Source organism: Apus apus, chromosome 7 (assembly GCF_020740795.1).
Source record: "Apus apus isolate bApuApu2 chromosome 7, bApuApu2.pri.cur, whole genome shotgun sequence".
Taxonomy (NCBI): domain Eukaryota; kingdom Metazoa; phylum Chordata; class Aves; order Apodiformes; family Apodidae; genus Apus; species Apus apus.
Window position 1 is genome coordinate 11,397,638 of NC_067288.1, and position 15,745 is coordinate 11,413,382.

The following is a 15,745-nucleotide window of genomic DNA, read 5'->3' on the forward strand; positions in this document are numbered from 1 at the left end:
ATATAGCTAACAAAACAAATTATGCCCTCTTCAACTCTTCATATTATGCCCTATTCACTCTCCATACTAGCTTTCGTTCCCTCCTTTAATTTCTTCCTAGAGTTAGTAGTCTTGACTAAATTTAGAAAGTGGCAGAAGATACTTTTCCAGTTGCATTAATTAATTTTGAAATTATAGATGCTTTCTCATATATTTTCAAAAGTCTACTCTTTCCTTTGATTAGCAGTGCAACCACGACAGATTTCTATGAACTCCCCAACTTCTGTGAATAGAAAAGCTTGAGATAGCATAGGTTTTGCATGCAAAAATGTTGATATCCAGAGTGTGAAGGCACTTTTCTTGAGGTTTGTTGAGGCCTCAAGCTGAGTGGATCTCTGCCTATGGTCATCTGATAATGTAACCTTGTGGTTGTGTAGTTCCAGAAACAGAAAGGTTGTGTGCCACATAACAATCCTGATGGTAAGTGTGAGTCGCAGCTTCACAGCAAATGATAAAAGCCTCATCATTCACTCCATTAAATAGATCTGTTCCTGGTGTTTGTCAATTTAGTCCTCATTTAACTGGCCCATCCTTCACCAGTCCTATTGTCTCATCTTACAGACAGGTGATAGCCTTCATCAGGTTGGGTTGATAAAATCGTGCTGTGGAATAAGTTATATTTCTAAAGTACATCTTTACACCAGTTATGGTATAGAGATGCATTCCTCCATCTGAACAAACTGTGCCTCAGGAAATACACCTGGAAGATTTTGCATCTATGCTGCACTAGTTGCAACAGGACTTGTGCAGCACAGTACAAAACATACTCTCTCTGTTTATTGGCTGGTGTGAAAGACTAGGGCTGTTGGTCTTTCAGAAACATCTGGAAAGGAAGGACTACTAAGAGTAAGATCTTTCTGTGGAAGAAGTTTAGGGCTACTACATATGCTAACTTGTCCCTCGTGTACCAAGGGCACTAGAAAGTACTGTGAATTAGAAACTGCTTGAATACGGTTTCAGTATGGAGGTCACATGTCCTAGCTTGCAGGTTTAAGAATTTCTGTAATATTCCTCTGATCTGTGTAGAGATTCCAGCATGGAAACTGGCATTCCCTGGTTCTCATCCATTCCTGTTCTTTTTGTCTGTGTGCCTCCGTATCATTGTGACCCAAATGTACCACTGTATTTGAGATAATATTTTGCATATGTCAAGAAATCTCATTTTCTTTAATAGAAATGCGTGAAGAGCAATACCCAAAAGTGAAGTGGTTTCTGTGTGGTTGTGCATGATGCAATAGATCTCTCCACATACTCATGCATTTTTGTATGAGTATTTTCTAGTTCTCTCATTCATAAATGTCTGGCTTTCCAAACTATGCCTCTGGCAGATCTTAGCATAAATATCAATTTATTCACCACTTTCTTTTTTTAATACTAACATACTTGGCACAGATATTTTTCCTTTCTTTTTTTTTCCAGTCAACTTTTCTGTTTAGTTTGTGGCCTCTGAAAAACTTCTTGTAACCCACTGTTATAATTTTATTAGTTGCATAGTTGGCACAGTTCAGCACAGCCATTCAGTTTACTTTGAGGGAAGCCATACTACTGAGATTTGAAAAGCAGTTCTGAACAACACAGAGTTGTATTTTAACTGCTAATTGCTCAAAATGAATGCTGGAATGAATACTTCCAGTTTCAGAATAGATATACAATGCTTACTAAAAAGGAATCTGTGTGTCTGGAAGTTATTAAAACAAACTCTTAACAGCATATATAAATTTAAAACCACCAAATGAAGCAGTAAATATCTCCAAAATGTTTCCTCACTTATGACCTTACAATATTGGTTAATATTTGACATGGGTAGTGTCTATTGTTTTGGTACCAGTAAAAATTACATAGCAGAGTCTTTGATCCATGTTGTTTGGCTGAGGAAGCATATAAAAGTATGCAATGAGTTGTCACTGCCAGGGTGGAATGACTGAATTTGAAGAGGTATATTCCACTAAAGCCTTTTTTTTTTTTCCTTTTAGATCAACGTAGTTTGCTTAGACTTCTTGACAGAAGATAAGCAAATCAGATTTTACGTATTTACATGCATTTTTATAATTTCCAGCAAAATGCAGCAATTTCAATGTTATTCTGGAACAACTTCAAGATTATTGTTGTTATCCATGTGGTTATTTCTTGTCTTTGCTTCCTTTGTATGGCTGTTTATAGTCTCCTAGAAGCTTGTCACATTGTCGTTTTTTTCTGGATGTCAGTGACAGGCTTCATTAGAAGCCAGTTTTATTGAGTTGCATTTTTAGAACTGCAGAAGCCAGAAAACATGCTTTTACACCTTTGCACATCTCTAGAAATGTATCATCACTTCCCATGAGGCCCTTGGACAGTAACATTTACAAGTCAAAGATGTTTCATTGACTTTACTGGGAATAGGACTGAATCTTAATTTACTGAACAGGGAGAGAATAACCACATATTACTTACCAGGTTTCAGTCTAAAATGCTTATTTTGAAAAGTGTTCATAGTATCAACTTATTTCTGTAATGCCAATGATACCACTGATGAAATCAAAGCACTGCTTACTTTATGTAACAGGCAGATATAAAATACTAATATGCTTTACAGGGAGCATAGCCTCCACCTAAGATCATGTTTTGCTATTTAAGTGCAGTTTTACATTCTCTTACTAACATGCAATATAGTTCTAGATTATTACCAAAAGTATGTTACATTTTTTCTATATGTTTATCAAATCTCACTATTAACCAGGGTGCATGGGTGTAGAAATAATCAAAAGGACAATAAAATAAAAAGCATCCAACTTCTTAAAAAATTCTGTATCTTCTTTTTAAGAAAAGCTGTTGGTCATGGTAGGTCTTTGAGGAGTCAATGGGAGTGAAGTAAAAGAAACCCAATAAAGGGATTTTAAGTGATTAAGACCTTTCATTGTTAGTCTCAGACATCATGAGGAAATCAACTTCTCCATATTTTCTGTGTACTAAAATCATAAATACAAGAATTGTATCAAAAGGCTTTTGCCAGAGAGAACAGTAAAACTAGTAATTTGGTCACACAGTAGAATATATTCAGGAATATGGAGATCTCTTTTAATCTCATTTACAATTTCTTTTAAAATATTGATCTCTTTCTGATGCTGATGATATGTATGACTTCCATGAATCCTCAAAGTCAATTGGAAGCGTAACCCTCTCAGCAATCTAATGAAACAAACAGATATTGTCTTCATTTTACAGACAATGATGCTGACTTGCTCTTGTAAAAGTTTTGTGGGCCAAAGCTTAATTTGATACTAGTTATTATTGATACAGAGCTATGGAGCAATTTACAGCAGCTGAGGGTCTGACCTTTAAATGAAATGATACCAGAGAAGCAGTGGTTTGGGCAGTGTCTACCATGCAGATGCCCTGGTTTTGAGAACTCTCCAGCTAACAAGAGGAGGATAGCCATGGTTATTTGTGAGTTGAGGCCTCTTTACTGTATCTGAAATTATTTACCTTATTCCTGTCAGATATTTGCATCTCTCCACTTTTCTGGTCAACTGAAAAAAATAATGGTAAAAGAGTATAAGTAAAAGGAGGCATTATTTGCAACTTAAAGATTAAATACATGTATGATTTAAAAAGGTCAGTTGGTGCTCCTGGTAATCCAAATTATTGTTGATTCTTTATGCAGTCCAATAAAAGAGAGTTTTTTCCTGGCACTACTACTTGCATTTTTATTACTTTTGTATTGTGCTTTGAAAGAAATATGAAATAGTATTTTTTCCCCAAAATGAGTAACTGTATTTAATTGTTCATTCTACCCTAATTTTCTTAAGTTTTATTCCTTAATAAAGGTTAAGATACTTCCCAGTATTCCTAATCTGGTTTGCTATTACTAACATGGGAATGCCTGATATTTTTCCATTTGCAATGTAGTACACACCAGAAGATTTTATCGAATATGACTATGAGTATGGGGATGCAGATTATAAAGAAACTGATTCTCTAACAGAGGGACCACCACTGTTTGAAGAGACAGTAGCACAAACAGAGGTAACAAAATCTGATCTGTTTGTTGTGTGGTGTCCAGCTGTCCCCTACTACATGGTTTGTCAGTTTGTGTCTTCTGAATATAAGCTTAATGTTTTCCTTTCACTCATTTCTTTACTCTGTAGCTGTAACTCTACCAGTTGAAGATGGAAGGTCTCACAGCTGGCAGCATTCATCTCACATTTGGTTACCCTTCTTTCATTCATGCTTTCTCAATTTTCTTTTCATTTTATTTATGTTTTCCCATTCCATCTTTCATAACGTTTGCAGAAAAAGAAACCCATGGTCAAAAAGAAGAAGAGGACAGTGGCCGCTAGCTCAAAGGACAAACCCCAAAAGGCCACAACAAAAAAATCTGAAAAATATGCATCCAAGAAGAAGAAAAGTTATCAAGCAGCAACAAAAGACAAACTAGGGGTAAAGGTAGCCAAGAAATAATCAAGATCTTTCCGAGGCCAAGACTGGAAGATCTCTGATAATAAGAAAAAATAAACCTAACCACACTAGATGAATACATCTGGCTAATACCATAACCTGAATAAATGTGATATCACTCAAATTTTTCCTAGAAGATTTTTTTTTTTAATAATGCACCTTTTTTTAATACTAGGCAAACGTTGTTGATGGATTTCAAGAGTATAGCATAGCTGAAAATGACTATGGACCCCAGACAGAAGCTCCCTTCAGAACTACTGAAGCAAATGAGGTAATAAGGACTCCTGAGAAAACAAAATGCAAAAAGACTTACATATCAGACAAGCATATTTTAAAAGAACAAATGTCCATCTGTGTAAATATACATACACATACATAACAGAAATTAATGCAATATAATTCTTTCTCAGCCAATATCAGAATCTACTATTTTCTTGGGCAGTACTCCCATTAATTCTGTAGAGATCTGCTGAATCTCTAGACTGTGGAATTCATTCTTCTGAAAATAATTTAGTGATATATACTGTGGAAATGCAGGGTTGTTGCATTCAGTGTGGATGTGACTGGAGCTATGTCTAGTATAAACTAGGTTAAATACTATACATAGCCCTCCTAAACTAAGAGGCAGTGAAGTCTCTTTAATTCTTTCTGTAACTTTTAAGATGCAGCATAAAATGAGCCTAACACAAGCCAAAGAATGGCTGCAACCACAGCAGCATATTGAAGTTGAGTCAAAAGCCATCATTACTTTATTGTTTCCAATATTTTTTAATTAATACCAAATTATTTCCTTTTCACTGAGCTTCTGTGAAGCATTGCATTTTGAACTGTCAAAAATATAAAATTATAATTTTGATTTATATTAGAAACCACGTTTTTAGAACGCCACAATGGCAAGCCTAAACATTATTTTGTTAAGGTTACCATACCTACACCCAGTGTTGATTAATATTTCTACATATTAATTAACACTACTGTTAGAAAAATGATGGCTGATTATAAGAAGTACTGTTTTCATTTTTATTTTACGTTTTCCTTTCAAAATGAAGATATGTTGCTTAAAAGATGTACAAAACTGCACTCCCAATTCCCCATAAACATTTCAAAAGAGAAAAAGAGTTCCCATTTCTTTTTCTCTTGTCCTCCTGTGTATCTTGGAAAGTGAATTAAGATATATATATAAAATAGATCAATATAATGGTTAGATCAAGATATCTTTAATTACTCTGGATGTTGATAAGCACCTTAATATTTTTTAAGATCATACTAGTTCATCTTGTCTGAATATCTAGAATATATCTCTCATTAGGAATATCTGAACTTTGTTTTTTTCAAAATTACCCTTTCAAGAGACCTATGTAACAAAATAAAGCAATCCTCTTTTTTCACAAATGGTTTTGTACATCTCAAATATAGCATTCTTTTGAACTGCTTTGGTGCTTGTAAGATTGTTGCTTGGTTTGACAGTTTACATACTTGAAAATGAAAGCTTAGATTTCAGAAATGTTAAAGTTCATCTGAATTTGGCAAGTTGAATTTGACTCAGCCAAAAAGTATATCAATTGCAATGAGAGACATGAACCATGACTTTCTGAGGGATAAATAAACTGCCAAATTATTAACAAGAGAAAAAAAGTTGCAACATTCAGCTCAGCATGGAATTTTCACACACACACACAAAAAGAAAAAAAAAGTAAAAAAAAAAAAAAAGAAGGCTGGGCTTAACTAAAGTGTTGTTATTGTAAAAAGGTCTGAATTTATTCACTACTCATTCTGGTGCATTTTTTTCATTCATGAATGCTTGTAAGTGTGAAACCAAGCAGGGAAATTTAGCTATATTTGGCACTGAAGTAACATGAAGAAGCAGTACTGGATATACAGCGTGCTGGATATACTGAATAAAATGTTTTTAGAACTTAAACAAGAAAATATGTATGAAAGCATTACTCCTTTGTAATACCTATACAAAGATCTTTTAATTACTCTGAAAGGCTGAACTGCCATTCCTTCAGACTCTAATTAAAAGATAATATGCTGCAGTTCTATTGTTCTTTCTTTATTTGACAAGTCATCATGGTGGATCAGCATATGCTCACATTGCTTTACTAACAATAACTCACGTATTCCTCCTATTCCCAAATCTGCTACTGATATGAATAGCAAAATCCTGTTGAAGAAGTGTTTGCTGAAGAATACATAACTGGAGAGGATTATGATAAAAAAACTGAGGAAACTGAATATGGAAGCAGAGGAATAGACCTCAGTGAATCTGATCTGCTGGTAGATGGAGATTTAGGCGAATATGATTTTTATGAATATAAAGAATATGAAGAGAAACCAACTGATTCCACTAATGAGGAGTTTGGTCCAGGTGTTCCTGCAGAGACTGATATCACAGAAACAAGCGTAAGTTGATTGAAAGCATAATGCAGATTAATGTAATTTAGTCATTCCTTTATAATTGTACAGTCTCAGAACTGTACAGAGCCTGATCCAGAGCTCCTTCTACATACTAGGTATATTATCACTTTTTGATTAAGTCCATCCTTTTGTTTTAGTAATTGTGAACTTTCTTTTTTAGTAAATGCAGGTTTTTGGTCTCTTTTGGTGAAGGGAGTAAGGGAGGGTTAAAGATGGGAGGGAAAGTAAAGAAGAGGTGGAATTTAAAAAATAAATTATAAAATTAGCAGTTTAAAAAATATTTCTTAACTAGAGCTAAAGCTGGAAAGAATGCAAGTTCTAATGCAGCTGCAAGTACTGTATTTTTATATTTTTATATTATTACCTGAAGAAGATGAAATGCATTGAAGTGTCTTGTCTTCTGTTACCCTCCAAGGAGAAAATTCATGACTGTGAAGGAGAAGATATAAAGCCTTTCATGAAAAAAAGCTTAGGTGACTGATTTATGACCTAGGAATGATTTAACAGCTCAGTATATATAAAGAAAGATAGTATGACATGGTGGATCCTGTGAATCATGCTCCTTTTTTTTTGTATTTTGTAGCTCTTTCATTCTGACTTAATCACAGGCTTAACAGCAAGGCTTTAATTTTCCTTTAGTTGTGCCAAGAGCCTTGTTTACCAGTTTATTGGATTGTAGAAGCAGCAAAGAAAACTAATATGACTGAGACTAGAAGCAAAATTAATTCTCACTTGGATTTTTAATTAAGAAAGCCCTGAGTGTAGTAGGAAAGGAGAATTTGAGGTATTTGCTCAGTCTTATCTTTATTTTCTCCTCACAAACTCCAAACTTCAGTTTACAAAGGATCCAAGAAATAACAGCAAATGCTGTGAGGTTGCTTTTCTCTGCCAACCTTGAAACCCATACTTCTGTATTTCATTTATCACTCCTCTCTAAACCCTGTTGGGGTCATTGTATTTTTTAATGATCCTTATCTATGCAATGGGATACAAGCTTACTTTTTCCCTTCTAGCACAGATGGGGACACTAGCAGAATGACACAGAAAAGGTCAGATTATCTGCAAAGCAGAGAGCCTATAAGGCACCATTTGTGCCTGCATTAAGCGAATGACTGTGTAGACTCTATCCTCTGGTGTAAATTTCAACTTAAAATGCCTTGCTACAAAGCTGAAGGAATCAGACAACTTGAATTAGAACCCATGCTCTGAACTGTGCCAGCTTTTACAACTTTCATCTGCTGAATCAGATTTATAATTTTCCTGTGGATGTATTTGGAACACGTGATAAAAAAGGCAAGATGAAAATAACCCAGTACCTGGAAACTTTAAAAAAGGGGCAATACTTCCAAAGATGGAGACCAGATATAATTTTTTACAACCAGTTTTCAATAATACAATAGAAAATATTTATTCCTTTTGCTACTTGATTTTTATGAACTATTGCATTGTTACTAGTGAGTTTTGTGCCTTTATAAATCAATACAAAATGCACAAACCACGAATCTTTATCTCTGCTTCTCTTTTCCAAAATATTTCATATTGAAATATGGTAACATCATCCTTAAGATTTTCAAATCACCAGCTATTTTAGTGTAAATGTGGAATCACCCTACTAAAATAATAATTTAAAAAAACCCCACATTTTCATCTGATCAGAGTTGAATTTAATTTCTAGTATGCAGTGTTAGCAATCAAGAGGTACTTCTGAAGAAAAATACTTATCCCCTGGTTTGGAAAAACAAAAAAACAGTTTATTTTCCTTTGTGTGAAACTTAGATCTGTGTTCTGCCATTAGCATGTGTCACTGTTTTTGGTACTTTTGTTGTAATCCTGAGCCCAAAACTTCATTTAGAGCTGATCCTAAAAGGAGGTTGCAGTTGATGCCAATTCATGCAGCTAGCAGGCATAACTGGCTAACCATGAAATATGTTTACAATGCCATGTAACTCCTTTCCCATTTATGCCATGAAGTCACAGACTCTTCTGAGACTAATTTACATGTTGTTGATGTCTAAAGAATGAAATTAGGATCTTGAAGGGTACTGTCCATATGTGACCAAGGGATCTTTCTTTCCAGCTTATTTTAGGTTTGCTTAACTAAGAAAGTCATGAAGAATCACTGTTAATTGCCTAGAATATGTCAGTCCAAGAAGAAAAGAAACAACTTTTTGACTTGCATGCAGAAGTTTTAGATTCTCAGTTCAAAGTCCTAATGGAGACTATGGGATGCAAACTATTGCATCTCATTGGAAAACTAGAAATGGACCATATCCAATAATTGGAAAAGTATGCATGCAGTTTTTGCATTTTCCACTTCTCATGTATTAAATATTTTTGATTGATATAATTTGAGCCAGTAATGTGTTTCTCACAGCACAGATCAGTTCCAGCTTTAGCTTTCAGTTACAGGTTGTTGCAGTTCTTTATTGTGCCAGGTTTTTAGACCTTCTGCTCATTTTCATTTGGGGGCCTGTTTTTACTGGCTAGGTGACTGGACATGGGGCTTATGGAGAAAAAGGCCAAAAAGGAGAACCAGCTGTGATTGAACCTGTAAGTAGAGATGTTGGTGAGGGTGTTTTTAGCACTATGTAACATGTAAGTTGATGCATCATTATGAAAGCACATTGTTCATGATAGATTAATGTAACCTTACCCGTGATCTCTAAACTAGCACTCGCAGTGTGGATGGTGTAAAAGTGATAACAGACCTTCAGCCTTCTCTTGCAGTTACACAAAGGACTAAACACCGCTTCATTAAAACAAGGAGAATCTTCTTGTGCAGAGAAATAAAACCAAAAACATAGATCTGCTTTTCAGGCCATTTACTAAATACAGCTTGGACAGACCTACAGAGGTAGCTGCCAGCTTAGCACAGATAACACTGAAACCATGGGTTTCAACAGGGGCAAGGAAGTCCCTCTGAAAAGTTAAATAAATGTTTGAATGTTTAATCTGTGTGGGTGCAATCAAACTGTTAAAGTTTAATTAAATACTTTCTTTGGTCATAAGCACAGTAATGCAACAGTAGTTTACAGATTTTTTCTGATTTTTAAATAGTAGTACGGCTATACTTTTACCATTGTAAGTGGCTTTTACTTAGTAGGACAAAGTTTACTGTAGCACATCCTTGATGTTTAGAAACTAAAACATAACTGAACTTTAAAGAAGACATTGATTATACAGTTTCAGGGACCCAAACAGAAATTTCTATTTCATAGAAAAATAGGTACAGACATACCAGGGGAAAAAAACAACTTTAAGTTGAAGCTTGATGAAATACTGTCACGTGACATTGTTACCTAAATATCAAAAGTCTGGATTCTGTAGTCTAAAAGCTTCCTGCTAATTCCATATTTCTATCCAAGGATTAGCATTTAGCAACTGATCATCAAAGTTAAAGGTCTACAATAATGAACAAGTTACAAGTAAAGATTATGACCTCTTGGTCGTGACCTGTGAAGAAGCTCAGAGTGTGTTAAGTCAGAAAATGCATGGCTTTTTTAAACCATTGCAAGATACATTTAGTTTACATCCATAATACTGAAGAGACACCCACTGCCAATGGCCAACACTGTTTGAGTTCAGCACAGCTAGCCTCAAGCTTGTTTGTCCAGTCCTCTTTCCTATGGAAAGCCAAGTACAAGTCAGAATCATGTATCCATAGGTCTTAACATGACCTGGAATTTGGACTTGGATCTGTACGCAAAAAAAAAAAAAAAAGGAACTAGGAGGTTCTGTAAGACCCACAACATAGAAACAGAGCTATTCACATCAAATGCTGTTACACCATAAAAAACCCCCATATATTTTGAATACAATACTGTAAGGTCTCTCCAGCCTAGAAGTGTTTATCACTCTTAAAGCCACAGAGCAATTGGGATTCCAATTCTAGTAATTGTGGACAGAAGATTCCCTAAAAAGTTTATCAAAACAATAAGAAATATTAACTCCAGTTGTTCAGCTAAAAAGATGTTTTATATTTTTCTCCAAGACAGAACAAACTTGGTATCTTTTTTCATCCTCCTCTAGGGTATGCTCATTGAAGGACCACCGGGACCAAGAGGACCTGCTGTAAGTAGATTAATCACAATTTCCTTTTATTGCATTTGATTTACCCACTGTGCTTTGGTATTCATATGAGTTAACACAATTAATATTGGTTCTATCATAGCTCCCAAATGGTATAACTGGCTTAGTGTTTTCAGAAGGGAGTAAAAAAGGGTCATCTCCAGCATTTTCAATGTCAGCATGCTACCAGCTGAGTGGACATGAAAATCAAACTTTTGAATGTGGACTGTAAATCTTTGTAAGAAAAAAAAAAAGTATGCTGCCTTATAAATCATTTATCCAAATATATGTTCAACATAACTTTCCAGAGAAAAAAATAGTTAAAAATTGCTGCGAGCTGTAATTCAGCATAATAATGTCATTCATTTTACATAGGGTCTTACAGGTCCCCCAGGTCTACAAGGTCCTGTTGGTCCTCCAGGTGACCCTGGTGAAAGGGTAAGTCAACATACAGTTTATTCTGCGTATTCATGGTATGTCTTGCCCTAATTGCTCCAAGTGTAAGTGGGTTAGATCCAGGTCTGAGTTATATACATATAGGTTAAGAAACCTCAGTGGAACTGAGCAAATCAACTGAGAATCTGGACAAACATTTCCTTAGTGGTAGAGGTAGTGTAAATACAGGAAAAAAATAAAGTTCCTATTTGTCTATATTTCTCTGTTTTGATGTGAATTATTTTAATGTACAAACATTTCATATGGATTTGAATGAATTTTTTAAAAATCAGTATATCTCATCTGTGACATGTGGAGATATGGAGTAAAACAAGCTCTGAGGAATCAAAACATAGGTGGAAATACTGAAAGTGATGGATAATATTTAGATGATCTAGACAGATTTTATTGGCCATATCAAATAACTGAGTGTATGAGAACCCTATCTAGTCATGAATAATTTACGTTTATGCTATTATTTTAGTCTGACATGTTCACACAAGCCTTTTCTTACTGCCTCAACTAGCACAAATTTGAAACAGCCTAAATACATTCATTTGAGGAAAATATGCTAAAAAAACTTTCTTGAGTTTTATGGGTAATAATTTACTCATGATTCTAGCATGTTCACGCTGTATTTGTTTATGGAAAGTGCTAAGAAGATGCTACTGCTTCACTGAATAGTGAAGCTGGAGAGTGTTAAGATCCCAAAAATGCTTCACCTTGATAGTAAGTCAGCATCCATACTTTTTTCATATTTATTTCCTGTAGATTAACTAAACAACTTGTTTTGGAATTTAAACTCGTAAGATGGAAATTTTAACACATTGTAATGGAATAACCACTGATAATACTCAGTTTTTAAACTAATTACTTACTGAGTTAATCATAAGGAAATTCTTGCCTAAACACATAATGTACCTGTTATAGAATGACTTCATATTTTATATAAAAAAGGACACATTACACAAATAAATAATAGTAGAAGTGAGTTACCAAACTCATGACAACAATACAAATTTCTGCAACCAGATTCTGCTTACAGATTTCTTCCTGATGAAATAACACATCTTACTTTAAATTTTAAACATATGTGGACAGGTTTGTTTTTTTACTTAAACAACAATCAGTGTCTTTGAATAAAGGCTCTAGGTCTTGCTATAACTATTCTGACTACCTTTCATCTTAGGTAAAAAATTTAGAAAAGTAATGTCAGAAAATTGCCACCCAGGGATAACACATTGCTTCATTTTAGAAAGCCCACATTAATTCCTAGAATAATTGAGAATGTTGCTTAAGCACAGTTCTACAGAAGAGAAAACCACCACTTTTTGTAGTTGTCTTTGGTGCTTCAGCTTTTGTACTAAATTATTATACCATTCTAATCCTTATAATAAATATAAGACAACTGAGGAATGAATGAACATACCCATCTGCAGAAGACCCTAAGTGGTCCCACTTTTACTTACTATATAGATTAATTTCTCTCATATAAAATGGTGCAATGGAAGAAGAAATTGAAAAATAATGTAATTTTCAGTTTCATTTTCAGTAACCTGATCTTCATCTTCTGGTCTAATCTTTCAATTTAATCTTGACAAAGACTCATAATCATATGGCATAAAGTCACTGCAGGTCAGAGTGAAGGTTCTTTGGGTGCTTTGCAAGTATATTAAATGATTTCTCAATTATTTTAAACTTAACTCAAAACTACCTGGATATATAATGGTTCTTTGAAGCAACTAGAGCATCTTATTCAATCTTTTAGACCTGATTTAGTAATAATTCTCAGTTTAGGATTTATCTGTAATGTATTATTAGTAGGGGATTATTTTTTGATGCTTCAGAGTTTTTTGAAAAAAGATCTCAAACAGACTCAGTTACAGACTACTGATCTTCATTCTTGAAGTATGGAAAAAACACCAAACATTTTTTTAATCAGCTTTCTTATGTTTGGTTTTGTTTTCAACTCGTGAGCAGGAGAAAGAACCAGTTCATATAGTTTGATGCTTCTTGGTCTATCATTGCAACCCTGCAGAGAGTAATTCTGGTGAATGAGTACTCTCTTTGGCAGACATGCAGCAGGCAAATGAGCACTCTTGATGCAGGTCCTTCCTGCCCTTGACAACTTCAGCTAGTAAAAATGCAGCATGCAGATTGCTGGGAGGAAGGGTGCAATTATAAATCTAACTGTTGTAACAACAGCAATATTTATCTATGCAGTGTGTTGGATCAATAAAAGTGAGCATTAGGTACACACATTGGTACATTTTTTCTACCCCACCTTACATGTGAAGTTTAGCTCTTTTCACACTGTAAGAGAGAATTAGATGTCCTAAAAAATAGATTTCAAGTCATAGTTGCAGGATATATGTAGCCTTTGAAAATTAAGCCTACTCAAAAGGTTTAAAGAGATTAATCACTGTTAGTTCTCTACATCAAATAAAAGAAATACTGAAACACAATGTGAATCTCAAGTCAGCCCAACCTATGAAGTCATGAGCAGAGCCTCTGTAATTTGCTACTCTGTACTGCATTTTTTAATATAATTTGTAAGTAAAATAATAGTTTTCTTGCCTACTGCTAAATGTCTTCCCCAAACTCAGTTTTTCAGTTACCTCACTAATAATGAATAGAATTCCCAAACCATTGGCAACGATAAAATTAAACCTCCAAGTGTATGATTATGAATACAAGTGTGTGTGTGAGTGAGTCAAAAGATTTATCTTACATAACTATCTTTTTGTTCTCATTCCTTGGTTCTCTTAGGGTCCACCTGGTCGTCCTGGTCTCCCTGGTGCTGATGGTTTAGCAGGTCCCCCCGGGACCATGTTAATGTTGCCAGTAAGTTGTGATGACGGGGTAGCCAGCCTCTGAAGAGATGTGCGTTTCAAGAAACGCATCGGTGTTTTCTTCTTCTCTTCTGCCTTTTGTCTTTAGAATGAAAGATGATGCAGAGTTGTTGTGTAGTGTAAGCATTTGGAGATCATATGGTACCATATTTTCCTTAAACAAAACATATGCTTTAGCTCCTGCATGCCTGCCAAATTGCAACCTACATGAATGATTTACACTCTCTGAAATCCTCATATTTTCAACAGTAACTATTATTTACTACTATATGTCCTAAACAAGGAGTTTGCTGTTGCACAAAGGCCATGTATTCCCAGCAGGCGTGTGTGCTTTCAAGTCTCCTTGACATGGAGAATTTTAGGCATTCCATGCTTAAAATTGGACTTCAATGTGTTCTTTGAAGAGTCAGTGCATCCTTTGAATAGAAATGTATACACATAGCCAGCTCTGCTCCCACTGGAGTCAAAGCAAAACACCATCTGTTTTAGCAGGTGGAAGAACAAGCTCAAAACTATTAAAGTATCTTGGAGCTTTGTGGTACGAGAAGTACTATATTAATGGAATTCATTATTCCTAAGTGTATGTGTGTACAAGAAAGCTCTGGTGAGTACTACCACCCCAGAGAACTGATACACCAAATGTAAAGGAAGGGGCAGTATTTTTGGTAAGTAAAGCAAAGTAAGTAAAAAGTCTTGGAGCAGCCATTGCTGCAGTTCTGATTCAGGAGGCAGGACTCCATCAGTATCAATGAGGAAAGGAAGATTTTGTAAAGTTTTATTTCTTATTTCTGAAAAAACAAATGGAAGTTTATTAAAATAAGCTAATGTTTTTGACCTCATGCTTGCACAAAGTTTAGTTATTGCAGCTGGCTGTAGAACAGAAATAATTTGTTTACCAATAAGTTGATGGAAAAACGCCACTGCTCCTCAGGGGAATTATTCCCAAAATATTCTTCCATCTGTATTTGCTGTATCAGTTTGTTCCCTTAAAGGTAGCAAGTGTGGGCTATTACTTAACCTATCATTCACTTTGGAAAATCTCACTAGCTTTCTTTTTAGATGTTAATGAGTCTTACCACATGTACTTTACCAAGTCAAAACAGAAGTCTCTCAAAAAGGAATAAATTTGCTTCAGGTCTTGTGAATTCCAGCTTAGTATTTTAACCACCATCCAGGATTCTTTTCCACATATATAAATCCCACCTTGAAGCCACTAAATATCTTTTTGTAACCTTCTCACTAGCTTAATAACCATTTGAGTATAAAGGAATAAACAGGTAGAATCAAACCTAGCAGTGGCAGACTGTCTTGTCATAGAGGTACATTCAAAACACCAAGTAACATGTAGGAGACACCTTTTGTGGGGTTTGTGGCTCTTCATTATCACGTATGGGGCTTGAATTCATCAAAATGGGTTCACCTTTTCAATTCATGCAAGCCAATGAATTCAGGCAGTTTTGCTTGGAAAAATATGTGGAAAATGTGGTTGATTCCAC

The 15,745-nt window shown here is 34.9% G+C and overlaps 1 protein-coding gene across 3 annotated transcripts in view; it reads left to right on the forward strand.

The window, feature by feature from the left end:
- Window positions 1–15,745, forward strand: part of COL11A1 (collagen type XI alpha 1 chain) — a 135,314-nt gene that overhangs the window by 38,400 nt on the left and 81,169 nt on the right. The window contains exons 6-13 of one of the 3 annotated variants that reach the window (XM_051625101.1): window positions 3,925–4,041; window positions 4,309–4,455; window positions 4,649–4,744; window positions 6,634–6,879; window positions 9,382–9,444; window positions 10,924–10,965; window positions 11,338–11,400; window positions 14,167–14,241. In XM_051625101.1, coding sequence (XP_051481061.1) covers window positions 3,925–4,041; window positions 4,309–4,455; window positions 4,649–4,744; window positions 6,634–6,879; window positions 9,382–9,444; window positions 10,924–10,965; window positions 11,338–11,400; window positions 14,167–14,241 — 849 coding nt within the window. The remainder of the gene's footprint in view (window positions 1–3,924; window positions 4,042–4,308; window positions 4,456–4,648; window positions 4,745–6,633; window positions 6,880–9,381; window positions 9,445–10,923; window positions 10,966–11,337; window positions 11,401–14,166; window positions 14,242–15,745) is intronic. The other 2 variants (XM_051625100.1, XM_051625099.1) reach the window with 2 other exon arrangements.